This window comes from Chiloscyllium plagiosum, unplaced genomic scaffold, assembly GCF_037043375.1.
Source record: "Chiloscyllium plagiosum isolate Xiang-an unplaced genomic scaffold, Cpla_swu_hap1 HiC_scaffold_8, whole genome shotgun sequence".
NCBI classification, from domain to species: domain Eukaryota; kingdom Metazoa; phylum Chordata; class Chondrichthyes; order Orectolobiformes; family Hemiscylliidae; genus Chiloscyllium; species Chiloscyllium plagiosum.
Window position 1 is genome coordinate 60,005,145 of NW_028270146.1, and position 21,128 is coordinate 60,026,272.

The 21,128-nt window shown below is 41.0% G+C and overlaps 1 protein-coding gene across 10 annotated transcripts in view; it reads left to right on the forward strand.

Moving 5' to 3' along the window:
- Positions 1–21,128, forward strand: part of kiaa0586 (KIAA0586 ortholog) — a 530,738-nt gene that overhangs the window by 58,721 nt on the left and 450,889 nt on the right. For all 10 annotated transcript variants that reach the window (XR_006312780.2, XM_043697765.2, XM_087989896.1 and 7 more), the window contains 2 exons: positions 5,640–5,841; positions 12,177–12,353. Coding sequence is in view for 9 of the 10 variants with exons in the window: in XM_043697765.2 (XP_043553700.2) it covers positions 5,640–5,841; positions 12,177–12,353 (379 nt within the window). In the remaining variant the exon portion in view is untranslated. The remainder of the gene's footprint in view (positions 1–5,639; positions 5,842–12,176; positions 12,354–21,128) is intronic.

The window sequence follows — 21,128 nt, forward strand, 5'->3', positions numbered from 1 at the left end:
GAATGCCATCCGAGAGAGTTCCACCCGCGAACAACTGTACTTCCTGCGTGAATGTTTAAGAAACAAGGTACTGCCAAAATGTCTCCAATATAAGCAGGAAGAAAGTTAGCCACCAGGATACACGAACACCAGCTAGCCACAAAAAGACACGACCCTCTCTCCCTCGTAGCTCTACATACAGATGAAAAAATCCACCATTTCGACTGGGACAACACATCTATCCTGGGACAGGCTAAGCAAAGACATGTCAGAGAATTCCTAGAGGCCTGGCACTCCAACCACAACGTCATAAACAAACGCATAGATCTAGATGCCATCTATCAACCCCTCAGAAAACGAACAGGAAATGACATCACCACAAACCCCAGGAACCCCATCCAGGAGAAAGTATAAATAGAAAGCAGGAGACAACAGCTTCGCTTCACTTGGAGATCGCCACTGATGATGTTACCTAGCCAGGTAATGAAACGTCTGGATATCAAACCTACAGCTCAGCGAGCAAACCTACACCCTAAACCTCAACCTGAGCTCAAACCTCCACAGAGTTTGCTCTGCCGTTCAGTGAGATCAAATTCTCAACTTGACTTTCATACCTTTACCCTGTAACCCGAGATTGCCTTAATAATTAAAAATCTGTCTATCTTAGCCTTGAATATACCTAACGATACAGCATTGACAGCCTCTGTGGTAAAGAATTCCACAGATTCTATACACTCAGAGTAGAAATTGCTCTTCATCGTTGCCTTAAGTATACAACCCCTTAATTTGAGATATTGCCTCTCGTCAGAAACTCTCCCATAAGGGGGAATGACATACCGACATCTATCCAGTGAAATCCCAGAAGAATCTTGTACATTTCAATCAAGCTGCTTCATTCTTCTGTACTCCAGCAAGTACGGGCCCAATCTACTCAACCTCTCCTCATAAAATCCCTCCATATCTTGGACCAGCCTTCTCTGGACTGACTGATGCATGTATATCTTTGCTTTGAACTAAAACTGTTCATAGTATTTCAGCCCTAGTCTGACTAGTACAATCACGATGGCATAGTCTCAGAATAAAAAGGTGTCAATTTAAGATTGAGATGAGGTGGAATTCTTCTCTGAGTGCTGTAAGGCTTTGGAATGGGATGTTAGAGGGCTATAGAGTTCCTGTGTATATTTAAGGCTGAGATGTATTCTTGATCAGCTGGGGAATTGAGGGTTATGGGGCAAAGGTAGTGAAGTGGATGTGAGGAATGTCACATCAATCATGATTCTATTGAATGGCAGAGCAGGCTTGAGGGGCTATTCCAGTTTCTATTTCTTATGGCCCTTGGTCTTACCTATATTTTTAGAAAAACGTCCTGACTCTTTTATTCCATTCTCTTGAAATAAAGACCATCATTCCATTGCCTTCCTTATTATCTGCTAACCTGGGGTGCTGGCTCTTTGTGATCCATGAGTAAGGACTCAAATTCTTCTGTTCTGTAGCTTTCTGCAGTCTTTTCCATTTCACTAATATTCAACTTTTCTACCCTTCATGCCAAAGTGCAACTGTTTCCAGAATCTTAAGGATTCCTGTCATAACCAGTGTATCCACTATCTCTTTAGCTGCTGCTTTTAATATCTTAGGATACATCCCATTAAGTCCAGGGGACTTATTGGTCTTTAGCCTCATTACTTTCTCATGTAATGTTTCTATCATGATAGTCACAGTATTTATTTCCTCTTCTCTGCAATTTTGGAATGGTGTTAGCGTCTACAGTGAAGACTGATACAACATATTTATTTAACTTCTCTGCCATTTCCTGGTTCTCCATTATTATTTTCACAACTTTTTTCTCTAAGGGACTGATGTTCACATTGGCTTTTCTCTTGCTTTCCATGTATCTTAAAGAAACTTGTGCTATATGTCTTGTTATTACTTGCGAGTTTACCCTCAATGTTAATCTTGTTGCTTTTTCTTTGTTTGTTTTTAAAACTTTCCCAATCCTGGCTTGCATTAGTCTTTACCATATTGCATGTTTTCTTTCAATCTGATGTTATCTGTAACTTTCCTGGTTAGCTGTGGGTGGCTTATACCTTTGCTAGAAATCCTCCTTCCTTATTGGAGCATGCCTTTGTTGTGAGCCAGTCACTATTTTGTTAAATGTCAGCCATAGCTCCTCAATAGTCTTTGCTGCTAAACCTCTTCCCCAGTCCACTTCAGCTAGCTTACTCTCATTACTTTGTAATTAGCCTTGTTTAAACTTAGCGTAGTTGTTTTCAATCTAAATTCTTTGCTCTCCAACTGTATAGCTACTGTTGAGGGGCCTATAGACTACTACTACCATTGTCTTTATCTTTGTTTTATTTTTTAGCTCCATCTGTGTAGATTTTAAAAATTCTAATTCAAGATCTTCTCATTACAGTGTCTGTGTAAGAACTATAAAATCATACCCATCAACCTGTATTTGTGTAATTAATTCATCGATTTTTATCTTTCCGAATATTATGCAGAGAAACATAGAACGTAGAAACAGGAATAGACCACTTGGTCCTTTGAACCTGCTCCATCATTCAACACGACCATGGCTGATCATCCAACTCAGTCATTCTATTCCTGTTTTCTCCCCATGACCTTTGATCCCTTTCGTCTAACAACTATGTCTTAGCAAAAGCAGAAGTTGCTGGAAAAGCTCAGCAAGTCTGGCAGCATCTGTGGAGGGAGATCAGAGTTATCGTTTGGGACCAAGTGACCTTTCCTCAGAACTATTATTTATACTTGAGGAATGTAACATTGTGTTTGGAAATTCAAATGTACTATTGTAAGATAAATGAAAACATTTGAGAGATTGTAAAAGTGATACCAAACCATAGAATTGCTGATGTTTATTTAATAAGGCTACACTTCGAGGTAGAAAACCTTAAATAATGAGCTACCTCCCTGAGCTTCTTCATAGAATCCCTACAGTATGGAACAAGGCCACTTTTGACCCCTCGGGCCCACATTGATCCTCCAAAGAGCATCAAACCTAGACCCACCCCCTTATCCTATCCCCATAACCTTGTACTTCCCCTGGCTAATCCATCTAGTGTGCACATCCCTAGACACTATGAGCAATTTAGCGTGGCCAATCCATTGTACCTGGGCATCTTTGGAACTGGAGAAGAAACCGGAGCACCCAGAGGAAACCCATGCAGAATGGGGAGAACATGCAACCTCCACACAAACAGTCACCTGAGGCTGGACTCAAACCTGTGTACCTGGCGCTGTGAGGCAGCAATGCTAACCACTGACCCACTGTGCTGCCCTTCTCCGTGGAGACAGGACATCTAAAGCTGTCACAATAAGGGATTTAAATGAGCAAAGGGAAGGGTTGGAAATTGGGAAGAATTAATTTAACACTCTATCTGGGACATCTCCTGCGCCACATTGCTATTGGGATATATTGGAAGAATTGTTTTTTAGTGTTGCGTTTTGATCTTGTTGATTTTTCACAGAAACAGGCAATCAGCTTGGGAGCAGCTTTGAGGTAGGCAGAAAAATCTGTAAAGCAATTAGAAGCTATACCAGAGGGCTATGAGAAATTAACTGTTTCTGATTTGGAGTCACGAAGCAAAAATACACTGAGGTATTAGATTAGATTACTTACAGTGTGGAAACAGGCATTTCGGCCCAACAAGTCCACACCGACCCACCGAAGTGCACCCACCTAGACCCATTCCCCTACATTTACCCCTTACCTAACACTACGGGCAATTTAGCATGGCCAATTCACCTAACCTGCACATTTTTGGACTGTGGGAGGAAACCGGAGCACCCGGAGGAAACCCACGGCAGACACGGGGAGAATGTGCAAACTCCACACAGTCAGTCGCCTGAGGTGGGAAGTGAACCTGGGTCTCTGGCGCTGTGAGGCAGCAGTGCTGCCCACTCTGCCACCATGCCGCCCATCGTGCATGTTCTTGAACTGGGGAGTCCACAAGCATAAAATGGTTTTGAGGGTTTGTCCTGCAAAATGCTGGAGAAACTCCCAAGAATAATGAGAACACTAGGGAGAGTCAAAGTGAAATCCTGAGTGCTGTGGCAGATCTTGGTTTAGTCCTAGGTACACTCAGAATACTGTAAAACATAGGAGAACTCTAGGATGAGGAAGTGCTGTTGCTGATGAAAATTGGCACGGAATCATAGTGCTTGTTCAGAAAGCTGGTGTCATCATATGAGTAAAATGGCCTCTTCTGCATCATAGTAATTCTGGGAGATCTCCTTTTGACCCTTTTGTCATTAGTAACTCTGTGCGTGTATGTATAGCAGCATTGAATCTACAAGAGGCAGCACCTTGTGCCATTTTTATCTACAAACCAGTGTGCTATCAGAGAGCTGACGTGAAAAGCCCAAATGCATCTCCAAGCCTGAAATGGTCGTGTATACCCTTGAATGCAGAGAGTGAGCCTTTCTTCACAGAGAGGTGCGGGATCATCATTGATTTCATGCTGTCACTCAGTGAGTGAGTGTAAGTGTGACATGATGTGTGCAAGCCAGGCCCAAGCACAATACCAGCATACTATATTTAGCCTTAATGTTGTCCACATTAAGGTTCGATGCCTGGCTGCAGGCCTGAAAGCTGATCTGTAATGTTGGAGTCTATCCGTGGAGTAGGAGTCAGTTGCTTGTGAGAGATTAGAAATGTTTGGCTGTTAGAATGTATTTCAACCTTGGCATGTTTGAAGACACACTCTCTCTCATCTCTCATATGGGTGTAGTTTAACCAGGTCCACTAGCAAAAAAATGGCACTGGAACAGATAATTTCAGTGGGTAAATGTGCATATATTTACAGAAGTGCAAGGTTATTGACAGTTTCTTACCTGTCCCATTTGAATGGCCTCTGCTTCATTTCTTCCTCTCCCTCCCCCATGACTTCGAAAGCTGGGCTGCAGGAGCAGCTCAGTAGTTAGCCTTGTTGGTCTGGGAAAACTCGGGCATTGGCCCCTCAGTCCATGCCTTTATGTACTATGTCGTGTGGTCATTCAAGCATAATTAAGTGGTGCTGTTGCATGATAACATGAATGTGGCTTGACTGTCTTGAGTCATGCCACCAGAAATCTGTTCAGATATTATTGTGCAAGAAAGAGTGCAAGTTTAGCTCAGTTTGCTGGATGGCTGGCTTGCTATGCAGAGTAATGCCAACAGTGTGGATTCAATTTCCTTACTGGTTGAGGTTACCATGAAGATTCACCTTCGCAACTACTCCCTTCGTCTGAGGTGTGGTAACCCTCATGTTAACCACCACTGATGAGGGTTTCTCTGATGTGAAAGCAGTCCATGATCTGGTATGTAGTATTAATGGGGTTAGTTTTGTTTTTCCATTTATGATATTTTTGTGTGTGTTGAATGTTTGCTGAATAGATCAGTGGTTTCATTCCTCCTTTTGGAAATCCAGGTCAGTAAATTGTTCACCTGAGAAATTATATTAATTGCTTCATTATTCAAAACTGCATTGACCTCGCCAGAATTAATGTTCTAAGGTGCCTTAAGCTGACATTTTATGTATATAGAATTGCCTGAACACTCCTTCACACTTACTTGCATTTCTTAATATAATTATAATTATGCCATGTGATTAAGTATTATTGTACAGTGACCATAACAGGTTCTTTTTACTTTTGTCATTTAGTCGAGAATATTGACTTCAGCATTCACAATGAGCAACATCCATTCTGTTGATGCGGCTCCAACACATTCTGACAATATGACACAGAGTTCAGCAGCACATTGTACTCAGTCTTTGAATCAAGGCCTCCAACAGTTGCCAAGCAACAGTATCCATTACGTTTCTCATGGAGATGTGCCGTCTGACTCCTCTGCAGCACTACTGGGTGAGAAGCACGAACAGTTTTGTGTGAAATGGAGAAATATTTCCTTTGTCTGTTATAATACTATAGGAAAACAACGGATCTTCAGTGTCATTAAAATTTAACTCTGCTTATTATGGCATAATAATATGTGAAAACAGAGTTACAGGAGTTGAGATCATTTTATTAACATTAAATCTGATGTTACAATTGTGTTTTTGCAATTTGGGTTTTGTTTAAAAATCTAATATTTGATATGGCATACTGTGTTATTTGGAGTTTAAAAACCAACTAAAAATTTGAGACCTTTCTTGAACACTTGCATTGATCCAATCTTTCAATGTGTAAATTGGAAGCAAAATTATGGGTTCATCTTCGAATATTGTACTATTTCTACTACTAAAGGTCTCTTGTTTAATATTGTGAAGCAGACTCTGGGTTCTACAGCAGTAAAAACAAGTTTTCAGCATTATCATATTCGCATGCACAATAATTTGTGCAGTTTCAATCTCTGTGGTTTTGATCATTAGGATTGCGAATGTCATAGAAATCATAGAAACCCCTGCAGTGTGGAAGCAGGACATTCAACCTATCAAGTCCAAACCAACCCTCCACACAGCATCCCAACCAGATGTATCCACTTACTATATCCCTGTAACCCTGCATTTCCCGTGGCTAATCCACCTAACCTGCACATCCCTGGACGATATGGGCAATTTAATACAGGCAAACCACATAACCTGCATCCATGGACTGTGGGGGGGTGGGGGGACCAGAGCACCCATGAGGAGAATGTGCAACCTCCACACAGCTACCCAAGGGTGGAAACCAGTCCTGGTCCTTGGTGCTGTGAAGCAGCTGTACCAATCACTGAGCCACCATGGCACCCTGTAAATGCATTGATTTGATGAAGTCACCAGTGTTTTGAAAAATTCTTAGAAATTACTTCAATGTTTTTATTCAGAATTATGGCATGCTTTAATAATGCTTTAAAAATCACTGCCTTCACTGCAGCATAATGAATTTACTTTTCACCACCCTGGCTGTTTAGCATATTCAAGTCAAACTGATTCAGAGATGCACATGAGATGGAACATTTATGTCCTTTTTTTGCCAGGCAAAATAGCGTATCAGTTATGAAGGAGAAGACCCAATTTTGGCAGGAAATATGCTTCCTGATAGCAGAGTAGTTCTGGATCAGATTTAATTACTCCTTATACAAATCTATACGTTGGTCATTTCCCCTCTTGGTGCAAAGTAGACTCATTTCAATTAAATGGACTGAAAGTAATGGGAAAGATTTTTGTGCTGGAACAATTATTTATTGAAAGCAATAACCATAAAATAAATAATGTTTGTGAAATTCACGCTTTTTAAAAACACAAATCTAACTAGTTGTATGTAGTATCCAAGGCTTTAATTATAATAACATAGCGTACAAATGCAAGGAAATTAGGCTCCCTTTGTACAAGACCTTCCCTGGACTATTGTGCATAGTTCTGGCCACAATACTTCAGGAAGGATGTGAATACATTGGAGAGCGTGTCGAACAATTTATAAGGGTCGTTCGATTGATGACAAAATTAGTTATGAAGATCGGAGAAGCTGTTTTTCTTAGGAGATGTCTAAGAAGAGATTTGACAGAAGTTTTCAAAATCATGGATAGTGTAAATGGAGAGAAACTGATAGCACTCAAAAAGATCAAGAACAAGAGGGCACAGATTTGCAAAAGAAGCAAGTGCAATATAAGAAGAAACCTTCTCATTCATCGGATAGTTAGGATCTGGAATGCAATGTCGAGAACTGTGATGGAGCAGATTCAATCAAGGCATTCAGAAAGGCATTTGATTGTCTCTATTCAAATAACAATGTGCAAGGGTACAGGGAAAAGGCAGGAGACTGGCACCAAGTCATAATGGTCATTCAGAGAGCCAGTACAGGTGCAATGGGCCAAACAAGGGCCTTTTGCATTTTAACAATTCTGTGATTCTCTGGTAGTTCTAAATAATTTGAAGCATTAAAATGATCATGTTGGTCGCACGCATTATCATAATCAATGATTTGTGTTTTTGGCAAGCAAGGCGCAGAATTAAAAATATGAATCCAAAGCACAAGCAAAGATCTCAAACTGTGAAATATAAACTGAATTTCACTTTGTAACAGTGGCCCTGATCACAATATTTAATAATATTATTAGTTTATTCTAAACTCGAAATAATCCAATATTCACTTTGAAAATCGTTTGAATTTCAGATTTAATTGTGACATGAGCACAGTTCATCTAACAAACCATGAACCCAATTAGATAAAAAAATTATAGGCCAGTATCTGTTTTAAGATGCATGCTGTTAATTCTTGTTGTATTATATATAGCTTAATTATATCTTTTTTTATTCGTTCATGTGATGTGAGTGCTGAGTGAGCAATTATTGACTATTCCTAGTTGCCCTTGAGAAGGTGTTGATGAGCTGCCTCCTTGAACTGCTGCAGTCCGTTTGATTTTAGATCGACTCCCAATGCTGTAAAGGATGAATACAGGATTTTTGCCTCAGTGACAATAAAAGAATGGCGACATACCTCCATGTCAGTGACTTGGAGGGAACTTGCAGATGATAGTGTTCCCATGAATCTGCTGCCCTTGTCCTGTTAGATGGTATTGGTCGTGAGTTTGGCTGTCGACAGAGCCTTTGAATTTCTACAAAATGTGCATTTAGATGGCACACATCGTACACTGCTGCTACTGAATTTTGGTGGTGAAGGAAGTGAATTTCTTTTTTTTTGTGTGGCTGTGGTGCCAAAAAATGTAGGCCGATTTGTGTTGAGTAATGTCAAGCTTCCTGAGTGCTTTTGGAGCTGCACTGATCCAGGCAAGTGGAGAATATTCTGTCTAAGACTTGAGCCTTGTAGATGCTGGATAGATTTTGAGAAATAGGAGATGAGTTATTTGTTGCAGGGTTCTTAACTTGGATTTGCTTTGGTAGCTATAGTATTTATGTGACTAGGTTAGGCTGTTTCAGTTTCTGGTTAATGGTAACCCCAGAATGTTGCTAGTAAGACATTCAGTGAAGCAATGTGATTGAATGTCAAGTGGCGATGCTTAGATTCTCTCTTTTTGGAAGGAATCTTGTTATTACCTGTTTTTTGTTTGGCACAAATATTTCTCAATATTTGTCAGCCCAAGCATGGGCATGAGCTGCCACAATATTTGAGGAGTTGTGAATGGTGCTGAAAATCGTGCAATCATCAACAAACATTCCCAGTTCTGATCTTATGAGAGAGGGAAGGCATTGAAGCAACTGAAGATAGTTGGGTTTAGGATACGACCCTGCAGAACTCCTGCAGTGATATTATGAGCTGAGCTGATTGACCTCCAGTAAATGTAGCAACCTTCCTTTGTGCTGGGTTTGATTTGAATTAGTGAATTGCATGTGTGATCTGGTACTTTTTCTGAATTCATGATGCCTGGTAAGTGTGGCTCTAAGTCACTTTTGGACAAATCAACAAAACTGGCCTGAGCATTGCTTGTGACTTCAAGAATGGGCAAGGAGATTGGATAGAATTCTGTTAGAGGGGCATTCCAGTCAGAAAATTCATATTGGAGAATTCCAGTCCAGCTCCAGTCTCAGCTCTTCACTGGTTTTATGTAACCAAGGGAATCTCGGTTAGTTTCTGCCGATGTGAAGTAAACCTCTGTTTAAAGCTTGTTTAAAGAGAAGTGATTGGAGTCTTTATTGTTCTGTGTTTCAAAGTGTACAGACAAGCCTGTGTTTCATTGGATAAATTATTCAGTGTTTCTGCATGTCTTCTGCATCTAAAACAATTTGGCTCAAAATAGTACCTGGGTTAAAGGGATAGTGGGGAATAGCAGGAACAGGCTATTGATTTGAATGGTAGATAATCAAAATGAATGGAAGAGCAGATTCTAAGGGCCAAATAGCCTACACCTGTTTCTATTTTACTAAGTTTCTCTGCTTCTAAAAGCCTGAGCAATCAGTCTGGTGACCACTTTCAAAGAGATGAGAATTATATATAGATGGTTTCATCCAAGAGCCAGTGTATGGACCATAGTTCATAAAGTCCTACAGCTGTAAACATAATAATTCACTCTTATCAGACCTCTGTTTCTTTTCTGAGAAGATATTTAATCTCTCCCACTCCTGTTCTTTTTCATGATTCTGCATCCAATTCACTTTTCATATTTACAATTGAATCAGTTTCTGCTGTCCATTTAGGCAGTGTGTTTGAGATCATAATTAATTATATTATTTATTTTTATAAAATAATCTCCTTTCTCTTCTCTCTTATTTTTCCAGTTGTTATAAATTTATATATGATTACTGATAAAGCTATCAGTTTAAACACTTAAGTTAAGTCACTACCATTACTGCGCCTCAAGAATTGTATTGAGATTAATCACAGATTGAATTTTACTTAAAATTATTTATAACAGATCATCTAATTGCTCTAGAGGTAAAGGAGAAAATAATGCCCAAATTAAGTAATGATTTATATATGAACCTGTGTGTGTGATGCCCCAAATAGATATTTTATCCTTGTTCAGAGGTACTGGTAGTGGATCGTAATTGAATAATCCACTTTAGTTTTACTGAGATACATGATTTTGAGTATTACCCACTTCGAGTCACAGAGATGTACAGCATGGAAACAGACCCTTTGGTCCAAATCGTCCATGCCGACCAGATATCCCAACCTAATCTCGTCCCATCTGCCAGCACCCGGCCCATATCCCTCCAAATCCTTTCTATTCATACCCATCAAGATGCCTTTTAAATGTTGTAATTGTACCAGCCTCCACCACATCCTCTGGCAGCGCATTTCATACATGCACCACCCTCTGTGTGAAAAAGTTGCCCCATAGGTCTCTTTTATACCTTTCCCCTCTCACCCTAAACCTATGCTCTCTAGTTCTAGATTCTCTCACCCCAGGGAAAAGACCTTGTGTATTTACCCTATCCATGCCCCTCATGATTTTATAAACCTCGAAATGGTCACCCCTCAGCCTCCAATACATCAGGGAAATCAACCCTAGCCTATTTAACCTTTCCCTATAGCTCAAATCCTCCAACTCTGGCAACATCCTTGTAAATCTTCTCTGAACGCTTTCAAGTTTCACAATATCCTTCTGATAGGAAGGAGACCAGAATTGTACGCATTCTTCCAACAGTGGCCTAACTAATGTCCTGTACAGCCGCAACATGACCTCCCAACTCCTGTACTCAATACTCTGACCAATAAAGGAAAGCATACCTTCTTCACTGTCATACCTACCTGTGACTCCACTTTCAAGGAGCTATGAACCTGCACTCCAAGGTCTCTTTGTTCAGCAAAACTCCTTAGGACCTTACCATTAAGTGTATAAGTCCTGCTAAGATTTGCTTTCCCAAAATGCAGCACCTCACATGTATCTAAATTAAACTCCATCTGCCACTCCTCAACCCTTGGCCCATCTGATCAAGATCCCGTTGTATTCTGAGGTAATCTTGTTTGCTGTCCACGACACCTCCAATTTTGGTGTCATCTGTAAACTTATTAACTATTCCTCTTATGCTCACGTCCAAATCATTTATATGAATGATGAAAAGTAGTGGACCCAGCACTGATCCTTGTGGCACTCCACTGGTCACAGGCCTCCAGTCTGAACTCTTGAGAAGAAAGATGGATTGTTTAAAAATGAAATATCCCAGATCCCACATTGCTCTTGTTACAATCTTAAACATGCATAGGTTAGAGAACTGAGTGATACCCTCTATTATAAATGGATGTGAAAAAGTATGACTAAAATATAGTTCCCATAGTTTTTCTTTCGATATTTCTCTTCTGATTTTTGCCATGATTTACTTTCTATTTCTTTTCTTAGTTTCACCTTTGCTTTTCTGAAAGTGTTGACAAATGCAGAAATGCAAATCTCTTGACACTCCCTTTGGCAACTTCCTCAAGCAGGATTCTTGATGTTTGGGCATTAATACTAAGAATGAACATAATACTTGATACCTAAGATAGGATAACTCATTTCTATCTTCACTGAACATTTGTCAATGTTTATTTTCCATCAGCGATCAGGCACAGAAATCTTGAGATTTTCCTTTCTTGTCCTAGGTGCATTGAAGCTAACCATGGAGCAAGCAATTGCAACTTGATACTGTATGTCTCCAGTTACAAAATGTCTTTATTAATTCAATCATGAATATATTTCTATCTCATATCAAGAAATAAACAACCCTATAAGAAAGTGGAACTTCCAATACAGAGGAAATTTGTTAAATTTGAACATGAATGCCTGTAAAACAATTTAAGTCAAAACTGAATATTTTGTCCTCAAGTACTGAATTTAATTTCAGCTTGTCGAAGTCGTCCTTTTACAAACGGATTTGACATGGGAGGTTCTCTGCAGACTCCTGCTCCTCGTCAGTTTGCTCCTGTGCCAATGTCGAAGGATGTTCAAGTTCAGCAAAAGAGGACGAAGTCTGCCATTCAGAAGGCCAAAGTGGATGCAGTGATTTCTGCAGATAGACCAGGTATGGCAAAGAAAATAGTAATAGTTCCTGCTGAGTAAGTTACAAAAGTACATTTCATTTGATACCACCCAATGCCATTTGATACTTCTCGATATGTAAAGTGATTATACCTTTGGTTAGCTTTGGCATTGTCAGAGGGGCAGAATGATGATGCTTGGGACTGACTGCATTGCAGTATAGAACAATTTCAGTTACCGAACAAGACAGGTAGGGAGTATTTTGTTCGGATAACAGAGAGTTTGGGATAATGGATAGCGTTTTTAACGGGACCTTGAGATCTTATTCGGATAATTGGAAATTTGGATAATTGATGTTTGGATAATTGAGGTTATATATACAGCAATGTTTATATAAAGCAATGTATTTTTTCTATTTTAAGTTGCATAATAACAGTTAATTTGTCATACGAAATATCACTTCAGCCCTCCACTTAGACAATGTGAGGATCTCATTTCTAATGTTGAAGGTACAATTGATTAAGCTGGAACAGATTCAGTTCAGTTCAGGGTTGTTATCAAGGAAGTGCTGAGCAGAAACCATGAGCAAGGTGAAATCTTTGAATATTTTTGGGAAACCTATGAAGCTGTAAAAGAGAGAGGGGGAGCTTTTAACTTTGAATCATAATGAAATATCCAGGACAAACTGTGTATTTTTCAAAAGTTTGGGAACTCATATGTTTTATTTTTAATCCATATCTGTGCTTTGCATTATCTATATGTTATGGGGAATAAATACCTTCTGCTGTTTTGTTGATTTTGTTTTGAAAGCAGTAAAGTTTAACAAAATTTATTTTCATCAGTGAGTATTTTAGGAGCCTAGAGAAAGACTATTCAGCGCTCTGAGCCTATGTCAGCCCTTGAAAGAGAGATCAGTTAGCTCTCTTTAGCTGTACATTTTTCTTTCTCAAGTATTTAACTGGTTTCATTTTGAAAATGACTCATTAGTCTGATTTCTCAATTACATTCTGTACCATAATAATCTACTGTATCTTTTTAAAAGAAAATTCTCTTGCTATTTTGTTGTTTACCTAAGTGGCAGTTGAAGTCTTTTACTGCTAGCTCTCGTAACAAATTCTGAAACAGTTAAGGATTTCTAGTATGCACCCAGCTGAATTTTACTGTCAAAATATATACAACTTGGAGACCTTAGCACTGCTTGTGATAAGCTAATGTAAAAACTCCAATCAATGCTGTTGTTGCTAGATAATTTAATATTAGTAAATTGATTACCATATTTATCGCAAGTTTTATGAAATCTTTACAACTGATTAATTTAAATTCTTATCTCTGTATTTCTGTGGAAACTATGAAGCGTGTGGCTTGATTATGGAATATTCCTTTACATTACTATTGAAGGTTGCAATTTTAATAAAGGGAGATGTAAAGGAAGCTGAAAGAGATGGCAAAGTTTGGAAGATTTTCTGTGTTGAAGAAAGATTATCATGTAACTTGTCGGAACTGACAAATGAATAAAAATGTATTGTAAGTCGCTGACTGTTTACATAATGTCAGATGACTTCCTGTAAAGTGGACAAGCAAAGTTTTTCTTAACAAAGATTTATATCTTTAAATAATTGGTAAGTTTGGTTTTGATGGGGTCTGTGTGCTGAAGTTTGCTCAGCAATAACCTCTAAACTGAAGAACTGAAATACTTTATCTTTAGTACACACCTAGGTGTGGCAGCTAAAGCAACAACTCCCCCCCCCCCCCCCCCCTTCCACCCCTCTCCAAAATCTTACAGCAGGATAAGCTGTGGAGATCTCTCCCAGTGAAGTAGCTTCTCAGGATTCCAGAACTTTCCTGCTACCAGTAGCTTTAACCTCCTATTAATCTTTGAAAGGCCTGATGAAATGTCAATTTTCCTGCTCCTTTGATGCTGCCTGACCTGCTGTGCTTTTCCAGCACCACTCTAATCTTGACTCTGATCTCCAGCATCTGCAGTCCTCACTTTCGCCTGCTACTTCCAGTTGACTCTTGTTAAAACTGAAGACTGATCTCAAGCTTTTGTATCAATTGTCTGGCTATCAGAATTGTGATCTTGACAAAAGGATTTTGACTGGACCTTTAGAAGTACTTTAAGTTCAAATACTTGGCCCATTGGGGTTTTTAATTAACCCAAAATTGTCCTGTTTTTTACAACCCATATCTATTTGGAGCTGCATTATCTTGTCTGTTGTGTGAGTATGTATGTTTGATATTATGACGATATAGTATTTCTCTGAATAGTAGCATATTTGTTGACCAGTTTTGTCTCAAGTTTAAAGAATTACTTTACTTAATTTGATTTATTTATTGTCACATATATCTTGTTGCAAAATACATTGAAAACTGTAGTGTAGTGTTGCCACTGTCTGGCGCCATCTTAAGACACAGACAAATAAAGCGAGGCAGAAAAATGAAGAAATTAAGTCCAACTTGACAGTCCTTCTTAGTAAGTAGAGGCTGAATAGGCTGGGGCTGTTTTCTCTGGAATGTCGAAGGCTGAGGGGTGACCTTATAGAGGGTTATAAAATCATGACAGGCATGGATAGGTTAAATGTCTTTTCTCTGGGATGGGGGAGTCCAGAACTAGAGGGCATAGGTTTAGGGTGAGAGGGGAAAAAGTGGAAAGGGACCTAAAGGGCAACTTTTTCACGCAGAGGGTGATGCGTGTATGAAATGAGCTGCCAGAGTAAGTGGTGGGAGCTCCTAAAAGTACAACATTTTAAAAGGCATCTGGATGAATATATGAATAGGAAGGGTTTAGAGGGATATGGGCTGGGTGCTGGCCAATGGGACTAGATTAGGTTAGGATAGCTGATCGGCATGGTCAAGTTGGACTGAAGGGTCTGTTTCCGTGCTGTACATCTCTATGGCTGTATGACTCTAAGTGCTCCCTTATAGGCCATGGGCATGGTGACAAGGCATGAGTCTCCTTTGCCACGCCACCGCTGCTGGACTGAAAGTCGTCACTCGTTGGCGCCATCTTGCCTCCACCAATGCCCTCACCACTGAGTGTTGATGAACCTCGCCAGTGAAGACACCACCGATGCTGCCAGATACTGCACCGTCCCAAACTCTTCTCTGCCAATGGCATGATTGTGTTTCAGGCCCACTTTGCCACTGCTGAAGCTGCCAGGTCTTCCACTGGATCCAAATGTGCCTCTGCCGCTGATGCCACAAGTCTGTGCTTCTGGGCCTCCTGGTTGATGCTGTTGCTGCGAATGAGCTCTTCACCAAGGGGTAAGTAAAATAAAATAAAAGAACAAAGGAGAGAAGAGAGAAAAAATTGACAAGAAACAAAAACAAGAGTGCATGAGCCCTGGGCTCAGAAGCCTGAGTCCATTGCCTTCTTACTGGGAATTTATAATAACCAATTCTTTGTTGAGTTTACTGAAGAAACCTGGTGGAAGCCTCTCTCGTTCTGATTAACACTAATAAAGAGGAACAAATATAACCATTTTAGGGGTTAAATACAACATTGACACTTAGGTACAGCTTGTGGAGTAGTGTAGTTTGATATCCGGTGTACTGCTCCCATTGGAGTCATAATACTGTGGATTTTAGATCTTACTCCTTTTTTAAAACATGTGGATGCATAAGAAGTAGGAACAGGAGTTGGTCATTTGGCCCTTGTGTCATTTATGAGATCTGATTTTGGCCTTCTCTCCTGCTCACTATGTGACTCTACTCCCTCGTCAGTCGAAAATTGGTCTAATTAAGCTTTGAATATATGCAATGACCCAGCCTTCACAGCTTGTTGAGGAAGAGAATCTTAAAAATTAATGACAGTCTGTCAGAAGAAATTAATTCTTCTCTCTGACTTAAAATTACAACTGTGTCCTCTAGTGTTAGATTCTGCCACTAGAGGGCAACAACATCACAACATTTACTCTTGTCACATCTTATATGCTTCAAAAGTATCACCTGTTTTCTTCTCAACTCCAATAGGCATAGGCAGAAATGCTAAACCATGTTAATGGAACAAATTCTCCATACTGAAATAACTCCACAGAAGCTGGTATCCCATCACCAAATCACCCTCTGTTTCCACATGAACAGTCTTGGAGACAGGTACCACAGTGTCAGAATCGTACGGAATCTCTGACACTCCTGTTTATAATTTTTTAGCCAGCTCTCGGAGTGAACAGAACCCTGACACTCCTGTTATTATTTTTATACCCCCCACATTACTGCCTGACTGCGATAGTGTTTATTTTTTCCCCAGCACCCATGTGTGTGTGCAGGTGTGAGACACCGTGAAAGACAACAGGTGTACAAATCTTTATTCAATTGCCACCACCAGGAAGAAAAGAAAACACCCAAGTGGCTAGTGACAAACCGTGCCCTTCTCAGGGGGCAGTGCTGCGTGATCAAACAGTGAAGGGAAGGGCACCGCAGGGATTAAATTAAAATAGAGTTGGAGGGGGAAATAATACACTCCACTCCCTGCGGGGCCCACCTCTCCCTGAACAGCTCAAGGGTGTTGGTGGACACCGCATGCTTCTTCTCCAGAGACACTCGGGCTCTGACATAACCGCGGAAGAGGGGTAGGCAGTGGGTCCTAATGACCCCCTCCATGGCCCACTGACGCCCAGTCTGGCCAGGCCCAGGAGCAGACCCACGAGGAGGTCCTTTGACCTGCCCTCTCCCCTCCGCACCGGGTGCCTGAAGATCAGGAGCGTGGGAGTGAAGTGCAACGAAAAACAGAGAAGAAGGATTTTTTAGAAAGCGCCCACACCCAAGAAATACATGGTCCACGGACTCCACAGCACCACAGAACAAGCATGAAAACAACCATGAAAAAAACTCTCCTTTTTGTTTCTTTTTTACTGATCCAGCTCCCTCAGAGCGAGCTCTGAGTAAGCAGAATCCCTGACACACCTGTTTGCTAATTTATTTATTTATTTTTTCCTGTTTTTTTTTCCGACACTCCTGTTTCTTTTTCCCTTTTTCGATTACCCCACAGTACCGCCTAATTGCGGTAGTGCTTATTTTTTCCCCAGCACCCATGTTGTGTGTGTGCAGGTGTGAGACACCATGAATCTTTATTTGATTTCTACTACCAGGAAGAAATGAAACACCCAAGTGGCCAGTGATAAGCAGTGCCCTTCACATCAAAGGGCAATGCTGCGTGATCAAATAGTGAAGGGGAGGGAAAGGGTTAAATCAAAATAGAATTGGACTGGGAAATAATACACTCCACTCCCTGCGGCGCCCACCTCTCCCTGAACAACTCCAGGGTGTTGGTGGACACCGCATGCTCCTTCTCCAAGGACACCCGGGCTCTAACGTCACGTATGTGCAGGTGTGCGACACAGTGAAAGACACAAAGTGCACGAATCTTTATTCAATTTCCACCACCAGGAAGATAGGAAAACATCCAAGTGGCCAGTGACGAGCACTGCCCTTCACATCAAAGGGCAATGCTGTGTGATCAAAACAGTGAAGGGGAGGGTAGGGACTAAATCAAAATAGAGTTGGAGGGAGAAATGATGCACTCCACTCCCTGCGGCGCCCACCTCTCCCTGAACAACTCCAGGGTGTTGGTGGACACCGCGTGCTCCTTCTCCAAGGACACCCGGACTCTAACGTAACCGCGTAAAACAGGGAAGGAGGTTTTTAAGAAAATCAAAAAGGGAGTGCAAATGCCCACATCCAATATATACATGGTCTACGGACTCCACAGCACCACAGAACAAGCAGTTGAACTGGGAGTCCGTGAACCACCGCAATCTGCGGTTGCAGGGAACAGCTGCGTGCAGCACCCTCCCCGAGAGATAGGGGGAGGACTCCCGCGTAGAGAGCCATCCACTGGAGATCCCTACTGACCGGTGGCAAATAGGCACACACTCACCTTTTTTTTTAAGACGAGAAAAAATTTTTTATCGAGTAGCCAATTGAAAAAAAATGGCACAAGCTCAAAGATCCAAAATAATATTCAAATATATTAGTACCATGAAAAAAACTTACCCTTTTTTTTTCTTTTTTTTTCTTTTTTTTTCACAAAGTGCACGAATCTTTATTCAAATTCCACCACCAGGAAGATGGGAAAACACTCGGGTGGCCAGTGACAAACACTGCCCTTCACATCAAGGGACAGTGCTGTGTGATCAAAACAGTGAAGGGGAGGGTAGGGACTAAATCAAAATAGAATTGGAGGGAGAAATGATGCACTCCACTCCCCGCGGCGCCCACCTCTCCCTGAACAACTCCAGGGTGTTGGTCGACACCGCGTGCTCCTTCTCCAAGGACACCCGGGCTCTAACGTAACCGCGGAAGAGGGGCAGGCAGTCGGCCCTAACGACCCCCTCCACGGCCCGCTGCCTGGACCTGTTAATGGCCAGTTTGGCCAGGCCCAGGAGCAGACCCACGAGGAGGTCTTCAGACCTGCCCTCCCTCTTCCGTACCGGGTGCCCAAAGATCAGGAGCGTGGGACTGAAGTGCAGCCAAAAACAGAGGAGAAGGTTTTTAAGGAAATCAAAAAGGGAGTGCAAACGCCCACACCCAATATACACGTGGTCCACGGACTCCACAGCGCCACAGAACAAGCAGTTGGACTGGGAGTCCGTGAACCACCGCAACCTGCGGTTGCAGGGGACTGCTGCGTGCATCACCCTCCACCCCAGATCCCCGAGAGATAGGGGGAGGACTCCCGCGTAGAGAGCCATCCACTGGAGATCCCTACTGACCGGTGGCAAATAGGCACACACTCACCTTTTTTTTTAAGACGAGAAAACATTTTTTATCGAGTAGCCAATTGAAAAAAAATGGCACAAGCTCAAAGATCCAAAATAATATTCAAATCTATTAGTACCATGAAAAAAACTTACCCTTTTTTAGGTGTTGTCCAGAGCTCCCTGATTGGTCCAGATTAACAGCCCTGATTAAGGAACTGATATTCTGAGGTCCAGTTGGTTGACCTCGTTACAAACACTACACATACTGGGAATGAGCTGAGAGAACTTTCTTTTGCAAAGACTCAATTTATTTTTGTATTTTCCAATTGTGGATAAAAATGAAAAAAATGAACAGTTTTACAGTTGGGGATTGTAAGGATTGCTGCATTGTTTGAAAGCAAGTAACTTGATAATGATTGTGACTACTGATTGTACAGCTGTGGGTTACAGTACTGTTGCAGACGGACTGAGGCTGAAGATTGTGTAAAGATGGGTGGCAACAAATAACATAGAGTCATAGAGATGTACAGCATGGAAACAGACCCTTCGATCCAACCCGTCCATGCCACCAGATATCAGATTTGGTTCATAGATTAGTGACCAGTTCCCAATGGCAAAGTTCTTCCGTTTGCCAACAATTTGATGATTTGGTTCTCAGGTGCACAGCTTGGGACTGTAAAGAAGATACAGAGAAGCCTTTGGACCACCAACAGCTTAGACGCTCTCTCTCTTTACTTTGCAGTAAGCCACTTAAGCTTAAAGAAAACTAGTTTATCTTTCCTTTAGCAGTTGCTGTAAGCTGTGATGTTTCATTAATAAGCTAGAGACTTTTAAAAGTAAACTAGTAGAAGCATCCAAAGAAGGTCAACTGAAAAAGCAGTGTTTCAGTCAGAAAGAGAATCATAAGAATCATCTGACTGACATTTTATGATCAGTAACAATTGTATTGCTTTCTGAGTATTTCCCCCTGTCTGTAACCCTCTTTTTTTTTTTGCTGTCTATGTCCATGTCTGGCTTCTGTTAGTCTATATATATGTGTGAAGTTAAGTTTTTATTGTGGATTAAAGTTTTGATTAGTAGTGTCTTCTGTTGACGGTTCATAGTTTTTAACCTGCTGCTTGAGACAGTTTACTTGTAATAAATAGTAGCTCTTATTAAGTGCAGAAACCTGGACTATTTTGTCAACCAGCAACTAAAAGACAGTAACATTGGGAATTTTGCTTACTTTTTAATGGTGGCTCAGTGGTTAGCGCTGCTGTCTCACAGCGCCAGGGACCCAGGTTCGATTCCTGCCTCAGGCGTGTAGTTTGCACATTCTCCCCGTGTCTGCGTGGGTTTCCTCCGGGTGCTGCAGTTTCCTCCCACAGTCCAAAGATGTGCAGGTTAGGTGAATTGGCCATTCTAAATTGCCCATAGTGTTAGGTGGGTTAGTCAGAGGTAAATGTAGGGGAATGGATCTGGGTGGGTTGCTCTTCGGAGGGTCGGTGTGGACTTGTTGGGCCGAAGGGCCTGTTACCGCACTGTAGGGAATCTAATTTAATCTTAACATCTTATGTGACCCCAGGAATAATGGGGCTTGATTTTCAGCATGCTACCCCAGTGAGTTGTGACCATGTAAACTGTTTCTAATGCAAAAATGTTTCTCCTTAAGTAAGGTTTAAATAAAATGACTTTTAAATAAAACCCTGCTTTTCATTTCTTCCTGCCAAAATGGTTAAGTTTACAATTTCTCATAATATTTTCCATCTGTCTAGTTTTTGCCCATTCACTTAACCTATCTTTGCATTCCCTTTGTAGTGTCCTCATCATTTGCTTTCCTACCCATTTTCATACTAATTTGGTTACATTAATCTCTCCACCCAAGGTATTCATATACACTGCAATAATTAGGTCCTGTACATGCAGAAACAGGGGATGCTATAAAGGGGAATAAAAAGACGGCACACCAATTAAATATCAGCATAGTTCTGCCTTCACAAAGAGTGACACAAATGACCAAAAGTATTGAGGAACGTAGGGTCAATTCAGAGTGAGAAATTGAAGGAAATCAATATTTATAGGGCACGATAGTAGGGAAATTGATGGAATTAAAGGCCAGTAGATCACCGGGGTCTGAT